The sequence below is a fragment of the Salvelinus sp. IW2-2015 genome, linkage group LG14 (assembly GCF_002910315.2).
Source record: "Salvelinus sp. IW2-2015 linkage group LG14, ASM291031v2, whole genome shotgun sequence".
Lineage (NCBI taxonomy): Eukaryota > Metazoa > Chordata > Actinopteri > Salmoniformes > Salmonidae > Salvelinus > Salvelinus sp. IW2-2015.
The window spans coordinates 8,473,658-8,490,601 of record NC_036854.1 but is presented as its reverse complement, the minus strand read 5'-3'; the positions used below and the strand labels follow the sequence as shown (position 1 = coordinate 8,490,601).

The 16,944-nt window shown below is 44.4% G+C and overlaps 1 protein-coding gene across 1 annotated transcript in view; it reads left to right on the top strand.

Moving 5' to 3' along the window:
- LOC111972652 (utrophin-like) overlaps positions 1–16,944 on the top strand; it is a 153,884-nt gene that overhangs the window by 44,270 nt on the left and 92,670 nt on the right. The window contains 14 exon segments of the mRNA XM_070446762.1: positions 1,737–1,898; positions 2,072–2,244; positions 5,153–5,303; positions 5,966–6,141; positions 6,616–6,751; positions 9,470–9,619; positions 9,838–9,990; positions 10,194–10,295; positions 10,473–10,617; positions 10,786–11,003; positions 11,231–11,348; positions 13,778–13,983; positions 14,751–14,905; positions 15,444–15,633. Coding sequence (XP_070302863.1) covers positions 1,737–1,898; positions 2,072–2,244; positions 5,153–5,303; positions 5,966–6,141; positions 6,616–6,751; positions 9,470–9,619; positions 9,838–9,990; positions 10,194–10,295; positions 10,473–10,617; positions 10,786–11,003; positions 11,231–11,348; positions 13,778–13,983; positions 14,751–14,905; positions 15,444–15,633 — 2,235 coding nt within the window.

Genomic DNA, 16,944 nt, shown 5'->3' with positions numbered 1-16,944 from the left:
TATTGATTTTAAGAAAAGGCATCGCTGTTTATGGTTAAGTACACATTGGAGCAATGATACGCACCGCATCGATTATATGCAACGCAGGACACGCTAGATAAACCAGTAATATCATCAACCATGTGTCGTTAACTAGTGATTATGATTGATGATTGATTGTTTTTTTATAAGATAAGTTTAATGCTAGCTAGCAACTTACCTTTGCTTCTACTGCATTCGCGTAACAGGCAGGCTCCTCGTGGATTGCAATGTAATCAGGTGGTTAGAGCGTTGGACTAGTTAACTGTAAGGTTGCAAGATTGAATCCCCCGAGCTGACAAGGTAAAAATCTGTCGTTCTGCCCCTGAACGAGGCAGTTAACCCACCCACTAGGCCGTCATTGAAAATAAGAATTTGTTCTTAACTCACTTGCCTAGTTAAATAAAGATTAAATAAAGGTGTAAAAAAAAAGATATATATGCCAAATCGGTGTCCAAAAATACCGATTTCCGATTGTTATGAAAACTTGAAATCGGCCCTAATTAATCGGCCATTCCGATTAATCGGTCGATCTCTAATGTCCAACCAGCTTCACAACTGCAGACCATGTGTAACTCCACCAGTCCAGGACCTCCACATCCGGCTTCTTCAACTGCGGGATGGTCTGAGACAAGCCACCCGATGATGAAAATGTGGGTTTGCACAACAGAAGAATTTCTGCACAAACTGTCAAAAACCGTTTCAGGAAAGATCATCTGTATGCTCGTCGTTCTCACCAGGGTCTTGACCTGACTGCAGTTCAACGTCTTAACCGACTTTATAGGGCAAATGCTCACCTTCGATGGCCACTGTGCTCTTCACGGATGAATGCCCCATGGTGGCTGTGGGGTTGTGGTATGGGCAGGCATAAGCTACAGACAATGAACACAATTGCATTTTATCAATGGAAATTTAAATGCACAGAGATACCGTGACGAGATCCTGAGGCCCATTGTCGTGCCATTCATCCGCTGCCATCACCTCATGTTTCAGCATGATAATACACGGCCCCATGTCGCAAGGATCTGAACACAATTCCTGGAAGCTGAAAATGTCCTAGTTCTTCCATGGCCTGCATACTCACCAGACATGTCACCCTTTGAGCATGTTTGGGATGCTCTGGATCGATGTGTACGACAGCGTGTTCCAGTTCCCACCAAATATCCATCTTCACACAGCCATTGAAGAGGAGTGGGACAACATTCCACAGGCCACAATCAACAGCCTGATCAACTCTATGCGAAGGAGATGTATTGCACTGCATGAGGCAAATGGTGATACCTTTTTTGTAAGGTATCTGTGACCATATCTGTATTCCCAGTCGTGAAGTCAATAGATTAGGACCTAATGAATTTATTTCCATTGACTTATTTCCTTATACGAACTGTAACTCAGCAAAGTCTTAGAAATTGTTGCACGTTGGGTTTAACATTTTTGTTCAGTGTATCACTAGTATTACACATTACCTATTATCTTATTCACTATGTCCTTTTAATGACCTTGTTTTGTTGTGTGACGTATTTATGACAGTCAAATTAAATGTGATATCAAAATGTTGACATTTGATGCTTCCCACAGACTCATGTTGTTGTGTTACCTACCTTAGTTGAATGTACTGGTTGTAAGTCGTTCTAAGAGTGTCTGCTAAATGTAATTGCAAAATGTCTGATTCACACACGATTTACTTCTTCTAACATAATATCGTCTCTTGCCAGCAGATGGAGCCAGAGGACAGGGTGCCCTCTCTCAGTCCCTCAGACTACCTGCTGAATATCAACAAGGTTCTGCTGGCCATGGCCGACAACGAACTGCTGCTCAACTCCTCCGAGCTCAGCAGTGGTCTCTATGAAGACTTCTCCAGCCAGGAGGACACACTGAGGGTGAGAGAGGGAGGGAGGAGGGGAAAGGGGGTAGGGATGAGGGGAGAGATAGGTCCTGTAGGTCTGAACGGATACCTCTCACTCTTTTACTTACGTGTCCCCCCTCCTCTCTCCTCCCTCTCTCTCTTGTCCCCCTCTCTCTCCTACCCCTCTCCTCCTTCTCTCTCTCCCAGAGTATAAAGGAGAGTCTGGAGTGTGTGGGGGAGCAGGTGACGGTGATCCATGAGCGCCAGCCTGATGCCATCCTGGAGGCGTCGCAGAGAGAGGTGGCACAGATAGGAGACGCCCTCACCCAGCTCAATGCAGAGTGGGACCGCCTCAACCGCATGTACAACCACCGCAAAGGGTGGGTGACTCACGGTCAACATTGTTACATAGTACCTGTCAGGTGTTCATACACAATGAGCACTAAAGAGCATAAGGAAAAATAAATGGGAAACAAAATGCTAATTGTAGCATCACAATAAAGGGAAGAAGAGCAGCCGTAGTCTTTGGTGGTCCCGTATTGCATGTGAGAGGATATGTTTGTCGCCTCGAATACGGGCACTTAGATGTAGCTTGATGTAACTCTGATCACTGATCCGTCAGTGTCAGCCACACACACACACACACAGAGAATGACGTCACTAAGTCATGATCTTGTCTCCATCCTGTCTCTGTACTAGTCTGTCAGGGAGTTTCATCCCCCACTGACCTAGCATGTGTACAGAGTAAATGTCAGTTATCAGATATTGACCACAGACAAGAGAGGATGGAGAGATATGCCAGGGCACGACACATTGTTTCCTTAGCTAGCTAGCTACATGCCGAATGTATCTGAAATTACATGATCAATTGATGTTTACTGGGCATGAAAAGCATTCCTTTACTTGCTGTATAAGTCTGATGATAGAGCTAAGTGTGGAATAATCGGAAATGTGTCGTTCTGACTATCCTCTTCAAGACGTGACGATATTAAAACCAAAATGTTTAAATATTTATTTAACAATCCCTTGAAAATGGGTCTCTGCCCCACAGCAGCCAAATCGAACGCACTACAGCGTATTGTGACATTTTATTGATAATGACCTATTCTATCTTTATATAGAGATGGTGGTAGTTCATTGTGAGGTTCATTGGTATTTTCTCCGGTCATTCCCTGGCGTCCCACACATATGTTACTGTTTAATGGAAGTCAGGAACGGGGCAACGTTTTTCCTTCTCCTTTCTCTTTATTGGAAAAATAAGGAATTTCCCAGTGGAAACAACCTAATTCTGATTCCGGATTGATTCCAGAATCCACCCACCAACACCCACAAAAGGAATAATGAATTAATTGTTTAAAAAAACTAAACACGGGCATTGGATAGCATGAATCGATTTATTAATCACTTTATTTATTCATTATTGTTACAGTTATGATATATATCATGTTATTTCTATTTATATCGTTTTTTAATGACCATTTTCATTATTTTATTTCACTTAGTCCTGCATGTTGGATCTCAGAGCCAAAGATTTTCACTGTACCCTGGTAGTACACAATATCAGGTTTCCCATAATCACACCTGCAACCCTTTACATGTGACTATTAAACACTCTGAATCAGAATCTGAATAAAGGCAAATCACCTGGAGGGATGGTATTTGTTCTCAGGTCTATTTAAAATGTGGGAATCAATTAGTTCCACTATTGCTCAATGGTTAATACAAGTGTTCACAATGGTTCATTTGGGAGAAATGTGAATAGAGTACTAATTTAGCTTTTATTTAAAAACAACGCCACCCAGTGTTCTCACTATCGTCCCCTATTTCCAAATGTTGTCGTCCCGTCTCGAGACTTACTTACCCAAATTGTTCCACACGGAACAAAGCGGGTTTAAAAAGCATTTATCCTCAGATAACCGACTATTACGTACAGTATCTTACATGCTTCATCAGAAACAACAGCTCCTTGGGCTGTGGTGTCTCGCCATGCAGAAAAAGCTTTTGATAGACCAGAGATATGAGCATTCTCGTCTGTCTTGGAACATATGGGAATTGGCTCATTTAAATGTATTAAAATACTATTTACCAATCCCACAGCCATAGTAACAACAGGCAATACCTGCTCTGCTCCGTCCGTTCAGAATCACTAGAAGCCGCAGACAAGGATCCAATTTCGCCTTTGCTATTCTTATTATCCATGGAACTCCTGCCCCAGGTAATTTGTCAATAGAAGGAAATAAGACCTATTTCCCTCAAATCTACTGATCACTTCATCTCATTATATGCAGAGGATATTGTACTATATCTAGACAATGTATTTCAATCACTCCCAAATGCATTAAAGTTCATAGATAAATTCAACTTCATCTTAAGTTATAAAATGTATCTAACCAAATCAGCCCTACTGCCTCTCAAGACCCCGATGGAGGACTCCATCTCTACGTATGAATCCCAATCGTTTCCCATTTAAAGTATTTGGGAGTAGATATAGTTCCTTCCTTAGATAAAACCATTACCACAGCATTTAACAGAACAATCAATTCAATCTGACCTCAGTAGATGGAATAATATCCAAGTTGCTTTAACCGGCAGAATATCTATTGTCAAAATGAATATATTGCCGCTGTTGAATTTCTGTAGTTCAAAGCTTCCCATGGCTCCCCCTTCTGGCTATTGGGATCAAATTCATTCTTTTGTATGCATTTCTATAATTTTGTTTGTACCTATAACCACCTCTCTGAAAATAATGACAAAACTAAATAAAAAGTTAGTCACGTCAGGCAACCCCAGTTCATAACATGAACCCCAGTTCATAACATGAACCCCAGTTCATAATCCTTAAACAGTTCTTGTGCTAAAATTGTGTCAGCCATAAAGTGAGAGGATCCCTACTACAGAAATGTATTTGGGAGAGGTCCTCATTCAGTCCATTATGAGGGAATTACAACTCACAATAGATTCCATAATAATAGAGGCTACAGCCATATCAGGACTTTAACAGATTCCAGATCTACTAGTTTCCACCTTAATGGTTAAGGTTAGGGGTTGGTCTGGGTAAAACTAGTTTCCACCCTAATGGTTAAGGTTAGGGGTTGGTCTGGGTAAAACTAGTTTCCACCCTAATGGTTAAGGTTAGGGGTTGGTCTAGGTAAAACTAGTTTCCACCCTAATGGTTAAGGTTAGGGGTTGGTCTGGGTAAAGTTAGTTTCCACTCTAATGGTTAAGGTTAGTGGTTGGACTAGTTCAACTCAACTGATTCAATATCTGCTGTCCCTTGTCTGTCTGTAGGAGTTTTGACCGTGCGGTGGAGGAGTGGAGACAGTTCCATTGTGACCTGAACGACCTGAGCCAGTGGCTGACCGACATAGAACAGGTGCTCACTGAGGGAACAGGACCTGATGGACAACTGGACCAGGACACAGCCAGGACACACCAGGAGGTTGATGTGTGTGTGTGTTGTGTGTTGTGTGTGTGTGTGTGTGTGTGTGTGTGTGTGTGTGTGTGTGTGAGAAATAGAGTGTGTGTATAACTCACTCACTTCAATGAGAACTCTGACATGTTTTATTTATGATAAACACAATTATTTCCATAATCTGAATACGATCAAACAAATCAGACCAGTATGTTTACGTTAGCAACTGATGCGGTTGGGGAGTTTTGCTGAGAGAAAATGTATGTCTTTGAACGTGAACAATACGGCTTCTCTTCTTAATTATCCAGCACTTTTCACGCTCTGTCGTTCATTACAGTAGAGGAAGAGGGAACGAGAGAGGGAGGGAGGGAGAGAATGAAAAACAAGGAGATTAACATTTGTATTGCTAATATTATATAGTATCTCTACAACTAACATCATCATAATTATCTGTAGGATGCGTGAAACAGCTAGCTTGCTTGTTACCGTTAGAGTCCAATCTATCCAATACCTATAGTTGCAATCCAATATTCATACCAGCTAATTTCCAATTGAGTCATTCTGTTGATTAATACAACTTTTTTTCCTAGTGTTATGTTGATCAGTAAGCCCCTCTCTCTTCCCTATAGGAGCTGGAGGAGGGTCTAGCCAGTCATGTTGATCAGTAAGCCCCTCTCTCTTCCCTATAGGAGCTGGAGGAGGGTCTAGCCAGTCACATGCCTGTCCTGGCCGGGTTGAGCCAGACAGGGGAGAGGATTATTGGACAGCTGTCGGCCCCTGACGGGCCCCTGATGGAGAACAAGCTGGAGGCCCTGGGACAGCGCTGCAGGGCCGTGCAAAGACAGGTGCTGGACAGACAGCGCAGGTAACCACGGAAACGAACACCATGGAAACGAAGCACAGTCGCCCTAAAAATAGTACCGTTTTTTAAGGGTGATATGAAGGGCATTTCGGGCCTCAAAAATTGTGTCCAATGGAAAAAGCATGTTTTAAATATTTTTGTATGTTTATATGAGGAGGATTAACTAGACTGTTACTGTTACTATGGTGCAGATATGCGCCAATAAAATGTTAATCCATTTTTCCAAATGTATGAATATTTTCTGCATCAATGTCCTAGGCTGTAATGTTTGATATCAGCATGATGGATCAGTATACAAATATATCCTAAACGTTAGGATTAGGCCTACACACGGCAGCCGTAGAGAAATACATCTCAATCTGTGTGTGTGTGTGTGTTTGAATGTGTGTTTGTACCTGTGTATGTGTGTGTGTTTGTACCTGTGTATGTATGTGTGTTTGTATGTGTGTGTGTTTGTACCTGTGTATGTGTGTGCAGGCTGGCTGGAGGTGACCCTGCCTTATCAGAGCTGGTGAGGCGTAGTGGAGACCTGGCTCTGTGGCTGCAGGAGGCTGAGTGTGCTGTGAGCTCTCTTCCCGTCACCGCTACCGACAAGAACCTCAAAGAACTCAAGGTAAGGCTCAGGGCCAGAACCTGTTGCCCCCCTAATCCACATCTTTTCCAACCCCTTCATTCACCCCTTAATAATCCCATTACCCTCTTTTCATCTCCCTGTTACTTCTCTTTCATCTCTCCCTAACCCTCCTTCACCTCTTTCATCTCTCCCTAACCCTCCTTCACCTCTTTCATCTCTCCCTAACCCTCCGCCACCTCTTTCATTCTCTCCCTAACCCTCCGACACCTCTTTCATCTCTCCCTAACCCTCCGCCACCTCTTTCATTCTCTCCCTAACCCTCCGCCACCTATTTCATCTCTCCCTAACACTCCTTCACCTCTCTTTCAACTCTCCCTAACCCTCCACCACCTCTTTCATTCTCTCCCTGACCCTCCTTCACCTCCCTTTCATCTCTCCCTAACCCTCCGCCATCTCTTTCATTCTCTCCCTGACCCTCCTTCTTCTCTCTTTCATCTCCCTAACCCTCCTTCACCTCCCTTTCATCTCTCCCTAACCCTCCTTCACCTCTCTTTCATCTCTCCCTAACCCTCCTTCACCTCTCTTTCATCTCTCCCTAACCTTCCCTTCACTACTATCTCTCCCTAAACCCTCCTTCACCTCTCTTTCATCTCTCCCTAACCCTCCCCCACCTCTTTCATTCTCTCCCTGACCCTCCCTTCACCTCCCCTTTTCATCTCTCCCTAACCCTCCGCCATCCTCTTTCATTCTCTCCCTACCCTCCTTCACCTCTCTTTCATCTCTCCCTAACCCTCCTTCACCTCTCTTTTCATCTCTCCCTAACCCTCCTTCACCTCTCTTTCACTCTCCCTAACCTCCTTCACCTCTCTTTCATCTCTCCTAACCCTCCTTCACTCTCTTTCATCTCTCCCTAACCCTCCGCCACTCTTTTCATTCTCTCCCTAACCCTCGACACTCTTTTTCATCTCTCCCTAACCCCTCCGCCACCTCTTTCATTCTCTCCCTAACCCTCCGCCACCTATTTCATCTCTCCCTAACACTCCTTCACCTCTCTTTCAACTCTCCCTAACCCTCCACCACCACCTCTTTCATTCTCTCCTGACCCTCCTTCACCTCCCTTTCATCTCTCCCTAACCCTCCGCCATCTCTTTCATTCTCTCCCTGACCCTCCTCTTCTCTCTTTCCATCTCCTAACCCTCCTTCACCTCCCTTTCATCTCTCCCTAACCTCCTTCACCTCTCTTTCATCTCTCCCTAACCCTCCTTCACCTCTCTTTCATCTCTCCCTAACCTTCCTTCACCTCTCATCTCTCCTAACCCTCCTTCACCTCTCTTTCATCTCTCCCTAACCCTCCGCCACTCTTTCATTCTCTCCCTGACCCTCCTTCACTCCCTTCACTCTCTCCTAACCTCCGCCATCTCTTCATCTCTCCCTAACCCTCCTTCCCTCTCTTTCATCTCTCCCTAACCCTCCTTCACCTCTCTTTCATCTCTCCCTAAACCTCCTTCACCTCTCTTTCATCTCTCCTAAACCCTCCTTACCTCTCTTTCATCTCTCCCTAACCCTCCTTCACCTCCTTTCATCTCTCCCTAACCCTCCTTCACCTCTATTTCATCTCTCCTTAACCCTCCTTCACTCTCATCTCTCCCTAACCCTGCCTTCATCTCTCTTCACCTCTCCTTCACCTCTCTTTCATCTCTCCTAACCCTCCTTCGCCTCTCTTTCATCTCTCCTTCACCTCTCTTCATCTCTCCCTAACCCTCCTTCACCTCTCATCTCTCTCTAACCCTCCTTCACCTCTCTTCATCTCTCCCTAACCCCTTCACCTCTCTTTCATCTCTCCCTAACCCTCCTTCACCTCTCTTTCATCTCTCCCCTAACCCTCCTTCACCTCTCTTTCATCTCTCCCCAACCTTCCTTCAACCTCTCATCTTCTCCCTAACCATCCTTCACCTCCCTTTCATCTCTCCCTAACCCTCCTTCACCTCTCCTTCACCTCTCCCTAACCCTCCTTCACCCTCTATTTCACTTCCTCCCTAACCCTCCTTCACCTCTATTTCATCTCTCCCTAAACCCTCCTTCACCTCTAATTTCATCTCTCCCTAACCCCTCCTTCACCTCTCTTTCATCTCTCCCTAACCCTCCTTCACCTCCCTTTCATCTCATCCCTAACCCTCCTTCACTCTATTTCATCTCTCTCCCTAACCCTCCTTCAACCTCTATTTCATCTCTCCTAACCCTCCTTCACCTCTCTTATCATCTCTCCCTAACCTCCTTCCCTCTCTTTCATCTCTCCCTAACCCTCCTTCACCTCTATTTCATCTCGCCCTAAAACCCTCCTTCACCTCTCTTTCATCTCTCCCTAACCCTCTTTCACCTCTCATCTCGCCCTAACCCTCCTTCACCTCTCTTTCAACCTCTCCCACCATATCTCCTCTTCACCTCTCTTTCATCTCTCCCTAACCCTCCTTCACCTCTATTTCATCTCTCCCTAACCCTCCTTCACCTCTATCTTTCATCTCTCCCTAACCCTCCTTCACCTCTCTTTCATCTCTCCCTAACCCTCCTTCACCTCTATTTCATCTCGCCCTAACCCTCCTTCACCTCTCTTTCTTTCATCTCTCCCTAACCATCCTTCACCTCTCATCTCTCCCTAACCCTCCTTCACCTCTCTTTCATCTCTCCCTAACCCTCCTTCACCTCTCTTTCATCTCTCCCTAACCCTCCTTCACCTCTCTTTCACCTATCTCACTCTAGGCCCTGGCTGAGGAGATGGACGCACAGAACGAGCGTCTTGGTTGGCTGAACAAGAACGGCCCCCAGATTCTGGCCAATCAGAGTGTGAGTCCTCAGGAGAGAGATCAGCACAGGAGCAAACTCAGCACCATCAACCTCAACTGGAGCAAGGTGAGAAGGACCTATTCAACCTACATTTCCTAATGAACCTAATGCAACTAAGTAGCCTTAATGTCAACTTAAACTGGAGAAAAGAGAGTAACAATAAAAGTGCCAATGGAAATTGACAATCTCTCTCCTTTACCTTCTCTCCATTCCTTGTCTGTCTCTGTCTGTCTGTCTGTCTGTCTCTTTGTCTCTGATTTCCTTCCTCTCTGCTTCTCCTCTAGGTGACTCAAGAGTTGTTAGATAAAGTAGGAGAGGTGGAGGGGAACCTACAGAGTCATGGTCAGTTCCAGGACAAGATGAACAGAATGACCGACTGGGTTCAGGTCACACACCAGAGCCTCAGTGGGAGAGGTGTAAGCCCTGCAGAGAGCCAGGTAATATGCACACACAGCACGTTGGCTAAACACGCTAAATTGAAGATGCTTGGGCAGAACCTTAAATCCAGTGTTTTATTGTACTTTGTTAACAAGGTCTCTTTATTTGATTGGACTATAACTGTCTCCTTTAGATGGAGACATTCAGCCACTCATTTCTGTCTGTCTGTCTCTATGTCCGTCTGTCTCTCTCTGTGTTGTAGGTTCTGGCAGCAGCTATGAGGGAGCGTAAGAGAGAGCTAGAGGAACTGTTGGCCCGCTCCATAGAACTACAAAGACGACAACAGCTGCTTCCCCTGGAGAAGGTCTGCTTTGCTTTGGCCAACAACAAGCATAACACAGTTGCATCAACACACAATGAACACAAAATACCCCATGAAACAACACTACAACAACTACACGTTTGTTAAACTGTAGTCACAATCGACTGTAACTCCAAGTGAAGACAGATGTATGTGCTCTCCTGTGCCCCCTGTGTGTAGAGTAAGGTAGAGCAGCTGGCGGCAGACTGGAAGGCTCTGGACGGAAGGCTGAAGGAATCTCAACACCCACCTATGTTGTCTCCATTGCAACATCCTGTTTCTTCTCCATGGAACCACCATGTCGCCCAACAACAACAACTCTCAGGTAACTTAACCAAAATTATGAATTACTAGTTACTACTTTATAACATTCCTATCTGTTTTTAACAACAGAATTTGTAATCTGGCAATGGCAAAACTGAATACAAATAAACATTGGATTGAATTAAATTGGCCTCTCTCCACCTCCCTCCTCCCCTGTGTCCATCCCCAGTGTCAGTGGTCCCATCGGCAGTACAGATGGCCAGTCTGATGAGTGAGGACCGGCACCACCAGACCCCCCGCAGCCCAGAGCTGGTGGCCCCCACAGATCTGAACGAGACGGCCACAGAGCTGGCTGACTGGCTGCTGCTCATCACACAGATGCTCAAGTCCAACATCGTTACTGTAGGGGACACAGACGAGATACGCACCACCATGGGACGCCTACAGGTGTGTGGGGGAATTAATGGGGACTGGTGATGACTTTAGTCACTGAGAGTGTGGTTACCTGTGGCATATACTGTAACTTGCCATGAACATTGAGTGAGTCTGTGTATGTAGGTAAACCTCTGTAGCATAAACCTGGGAGTCGTGTTTGGAATAGTATTTGCACCTGTGGTTGTGGTTACTGTAATATGTTCATGTAAAAAGGACTTTATAATAAATATTCTGTCCAGGTGACTAAAAGTGACCTGGAGCAGCGTCACCCCCAGCTGGAGGACATCTTCACTCTGGCCCAGAACATAAAGAACAAGACCTCCAACCTGGACGTACGCACCTCCATCACTGAGAAACGTATGTACCGTATGCTCATAGGAGAAAGCAGGAAGGTACACCTCACCTACCCAACCTTGAATTCAAGCTAACAACCCACAACTAGGGCTGTTGCGGTGACCGTATTACTGCCACAACGGCGATCACGAGTCATGACAGCAGTCAAATTCCACGTGACCATTTAGTCAGGGTAATTAGGCTTCTCCAAGCTCTGATGCTGCTGATGGTCATTAGTAGCCTACCAAACTTGCTAACTGCCTGCTACTCAGCACTCTTGTCCCTCTAATTACTCTGACATCAATGCAAATGTAATCAAAAATCACTTCACGAGAGCCCATGAGCTAATGTTGCGCAACATGTCTATAGGCTATACAATTAATTGCGTGAGAAAACAGAGTGATGGCCTCTATTAAAAAGAGGATCCCATCAGCTTTCTATAGGCTAGGCCTATTGTATTTATTTCATTTCTCAACTTTCTAATATGAAGCACATTGCTTCTCTTTACAACAGGAGTATAGCCTACCTGGCTGGCATAAAAATTAACCACGGTAAAAGTGTCCTCCATTCACTATTTAAGTGCATAAATGACATGTATTTTTTCCCCCTGCCCCTGTTTCGATACAGGTGCATGATAATGGTCCATTCTATATCAAAACAAATTTCACACATATATTATTAAGCATATGTAAAGACAAGACTAAATGAAGAAGTGTCATTGGTGACAATATTAGCCTATCACTTGAATGATATATGATCACTTGTGAATGATGCCCATCGCATGCTTTTTTTGCGACTTTTTCAAATCATAGTCACACACCTCATGTAGCCTAGCCCATAGGCCTATATGTTTTTGATAAGGTTTGTATCACAACTAAAGTGGCCAAATAACTTCTTAAAATGAAGCGCATGAATCTGTTTTACAATGGGTGTAGAGCCTCACTGGCATACATACGCAGCGCGTGAGTTTCAAGTTTGGGGAAGTACATTTTCAATGTAAAAATGCACCTTTATAATAAAAGCATTACATGCATAATCACACATGCATAATCACACTTTTGATAATGGTGTTTTTCTGCTAATGGAATATTCATGCTTATAGCCTACTGCAGTGTGCGCATTGCTGTGCTTATAATGTGAAGAAATAGCCTAATAGTTTATCAACATTTTAAGCTAAACATTCTCATCTGTCATGTCAGGCTCATTGCTTAAAACAGTTTTTTTGATGCTAGTGGTTGTATTAATTTGGGCTCTATCGCATCCCACAGCTGTCCCAGACTGTTTGGAATATTTATTTGTCGCACAGAATAGAATGTCAACTTTTGTACTATGGGGGATAGTAGATTGACATAGGCTAGGGATTTTTCTGTTGGTTAGGCTTACTCATCTTGTTGGCTGACGAAAAGTAAATGTTGACAATTCTTCCAATATGTGCCTTGGAATTCGATAAGGACGCGCGCAGTTGCATCCCCAATGTGTCTGTCTTCACTTGTAGCCTGTGTGAAAGACCCGGTCACGTGACGGAGAGCCATGTGAGTGAGAGGTGCTTCGGCACACAGCCCAAGGACACAACGACCACTGGCCGCAAAGGCATGGATTTAGGGAGCATTACGGCCACACAAAGGGGATGCAGCCGGGAAATTTGAGGCATTATCACGTGCTTGTCAAATTGTGAATGAGAGACTAATGAAGTGTGTACAGCCTGCGCAGAGCTCATGCCTTTCATGTAACTTTTTTCAAATCATCATTAGAGTCACATCATGCAGCCTTAGAATGTATAAAACATCTAAATAAATAGCCCAACATTTGTATCACAACTAAAGTTACATAACTCTAAATTAAGCATATAGGAGTACCTGTTTCTTTGTTAACACCTCAACACAGAATAGCCGCATGTGTGCACTCCCTCAAATCATTTGGAGAAAATATCCTTTCTATTTTATTCAGCTTTGATCAATTGTATTCTTAATAATAATACTAATACTATAAAATAATATGAAACAATGCCACGGAATTCTAAGTAAATCTTGTCTGCTAAATGAACTAGTGTCGCCCACAGCCATTTGGCATAGCCAGATCAGGACCTAACATAACGACAACTCAGAGTATGCTATTCTTTTCTTCTGAAATAGACTAGATTTTCTTTTTATCATGTTTGTTTAGACCTGTCTAAAATAAGTAATGGATTTATTATGATGGTGTAGGCTATATTACATGGATTTATTAGACTTTTTAAAATGTAGATGTTCCAAAGGTCAGCATCAGTGGCTTGCAGACTATGCGTGGAAGACAGGAGATGCTTAATGTGTTTATGTTAATTAACGGTTATTTGCTTGACAATCACCGGCTGACAAAATGTCATGACTGCCACAACCCTACCCACAACCATTACTTTCTATCTGGTAATATTACCACCACTATTTATCTTTCTCCCTCCGTCTCTCTCACTGCAGTAGAGAAGGTGCATAGCCAATGGGACAACACGCAGCACGGCGTAGAGGCACGGCTCCAGCAGCTGGACAGTATGATTGGCCACAGCGACCAGTGGGAGGAGCAGAGGCAGGAGGTGAAGGCTCTGATTGGTCAGAACGAGGGGCGCCTGCACAACCTACTGCAGCTCTCCAGGGAACCCCTGACCAAACAGCTCAGTGACAACAAGGTGAGAGATACACTGACCCTTCACCTTTGAACTACTGACCCCCTGCTCCATTAGCCAGATGGGAGTAGCCCCTAACCACTGATAAAAGGTCCGATATTTTTCATTATGTTAATCGTTAAGGTTAGGATTGGGTAGTAATCTGATTCTAAATCTGTGACTCAAAACTGTTCTTGGAAAGTATGTTTATGTGCGTTTGCATGTTAGCCCGATAGATAACACACATATTTTGTACCATTCATCATGCGTTTTAATATCACAGGTGTGACATGCTGATTATGATGAGTATATGTAAATGACAGGGCTTACTGTTGGTATGTCACGACTGTTATTGATAGTGTTCATGAGAGCTGTTCAAACATGCCTTGCAAGCAGATAATGGTATGTATATGAGCTGTTTTATGTGGGGATTGTCAGGTGTAGACTTTCTTTTCGTGTGTCCAATGCAATGCCAACCTCAAACACTAGAGGGCATCTGTGTCTAACTCACTGTGGTACTTTACTGTAGTTCCAATGCCCTAGAACAGGTACTGATAGGATATATCTGATAACAGGGTAATAATTATTTCTCATTTAATTAAATGGGTTAGCATACCTTTAGTAAACAAAGTGAGATCCTGAGGGAACTGTGATAATTGCAGTGAGATTAAAAGGCATAAGACGTGGATATGAAAGAAGTGAAATAAAGATTTAGAAAGCCATTTGCTGCTACTGTTTAGTCTGTGAGGAGTATGTTGTTATTTGTTGTTTGTTTATGTTTTCTTCTCCAGGTGTTCTTGCAAGACCTGGGAAGAGGTCAGGGTACCGTGGTAACCTTTAACGAGCTGTCCAATCAGCTCCTGCGAGAGTATTCTGCAGATGACACAAGGAGGATCAAAGAGGTCACGGACAAACACAACAGAGCCTGGAACAGCATTAACAACAGGTGGACACACATACACAGACACGGGGGAGGAGGGGGGGGGGCGAAATGTCCCCACTTGTTTTACTATCCTTGTGAGGACTATAGAAACCCAAAAGGATGGCAAAGTTAGACCACACACACAGACACACACATGTTATGTTCTTCTATCCTTGTGGGGACCTAAAATAAATGTCCATTCAAAATCCTATTTTCCCTAACCCCTAAACCTAACCCAACCCTAATTATAACCCTAATTATAACCCTAACCCTAACCACTAAGCTTAAAATAGCATTTGTCCTCATGGGGATGTGGGAAATGTCCCCACGAGGGAGAATGTTCCTTGTCCCTTGTTGGACTTTTGGAGATTTTAGGTCCCTACAAGGATATAAGAATCCCCCCCCCCCCCCACACACACATACACAAATATCACTTTGATAATGTTATGAGATATTTGAATTATACTCAGATAGCTAATTAAACAATGACCTCCAACCAAACCAATGCTTGATCATTGGCCATTACATCGATCAACTAGTTAGTGTGTTGATTGATTGACAGGGCTAGTGACCGCCAGGCTCAGCTGGACAGTGACCTGACTGCTCTACAGACGTCCCTCAGGGAGCTGGAGGCCTTCCTCAAGTGGCTTCAGGAGGCCGAAACTACCGTCAACGTCCTGGCCGACGCCTCCCAGAGGGAGGAGCTATCACAGGACTCTGCCCACGTCAAGGAGCTGAGGGGGCAACTGGAGGTAGGCCATGCCCATTTGATCTGCTGTGTGAGCGTAAAAGTTTTTAGGTGACGGGAAAAAAAGAGAACTGGGATTGACGCTCTGTAAATGAACAGCATATTGAGTGATATATGGAGAGGTATATGGAGATAAATGGCTTGGCTGAGGGGCTGAATACAGAGAGAGGTTGAAATAAGGAGGTCAAAGGAGGTGTGTGGGAGACAGGTGTCCTATTATCCCCCTGTCATCCCTCATTAAGATAGTGTGCGTGCATTCATGTGAGCTGTGGTTACGTGTGTGTGCGCGTGTGTGTGTGTGGTCGCTCATTGATTTTTCTGTCCTGCGCTGTTCAGTGATGTGGGTATGTGTCCTCTCGCCTATTGCTTGTCATTTTCCCGCCTCTTACGATGACACACATTGTCCTCCCTTTTGATTCATAAATGGTCTATTCAAAATCCTCCTTGACTTGTGTTTAGTTGTGTGACAGCCCTTTGACAGAGATGAGCTCTTTTCATACCACACGGTCATGTCAATCTGGTTCTGGTTTTATTTGTTCACACGCTTGGTCTCCCTCTTTCACCCCTTATCTCTCTATCACAACGCCCCTGTCTGTGTAAGAAGAGACCGTCTGAACGCCACATTGATTCCTGTGTCTAAGGGGGATATGTTGAGAGGGCGTGTGAAAGAGAAAGAGGATGAGTGCGGGGGGAGGGAGGGAGGGAGGGAGATGTTCTTCCTGTAGTTGTCCAGATAAGGCCATAGTGTCTGTCCTTTTTTACCTGCATTGTGAAACCAGGCTAAACTCGCACGCACACATGCACACGCGCACACACACACTGTTCCTGTGAATCACAGATACTGTCCTGATGATCACAGATGAAATACTATAGACTCCTACAGTCATCTATGATTTTCTTCATCTCCCATTGAGTTGTGCCTTTTCATTGTGTTTTTCTAGGTTAGTCTCACTTGAGGGAGCATTGATGCTCTAAAAACAGCCTGCTCATACACGGTCTCATACACGGTCTCATACGCGGTCTCATACGCGGTCTCATACGCGGTCTCATACGCGGTCTCATACACTGTCTCATACACGGCCTCATATGGTCTCATACACGGCCTCACATGGTCTCATACATGGTCTCATACATGGTCTCATACATGGTCTCATACATGGTCTCATACATGGTCTCATACATGGTCTCATACATGGTCTCAGGTGGTGTGTGTGTGTGTGTTGCCCTCTTCCCATTATGTGTGTTGTGCGTGTCTCTGTGCTCCTGTGTGACAGTGAATAATAGGGAAAACAAGGCTTACGTGTGGAGATTGCCG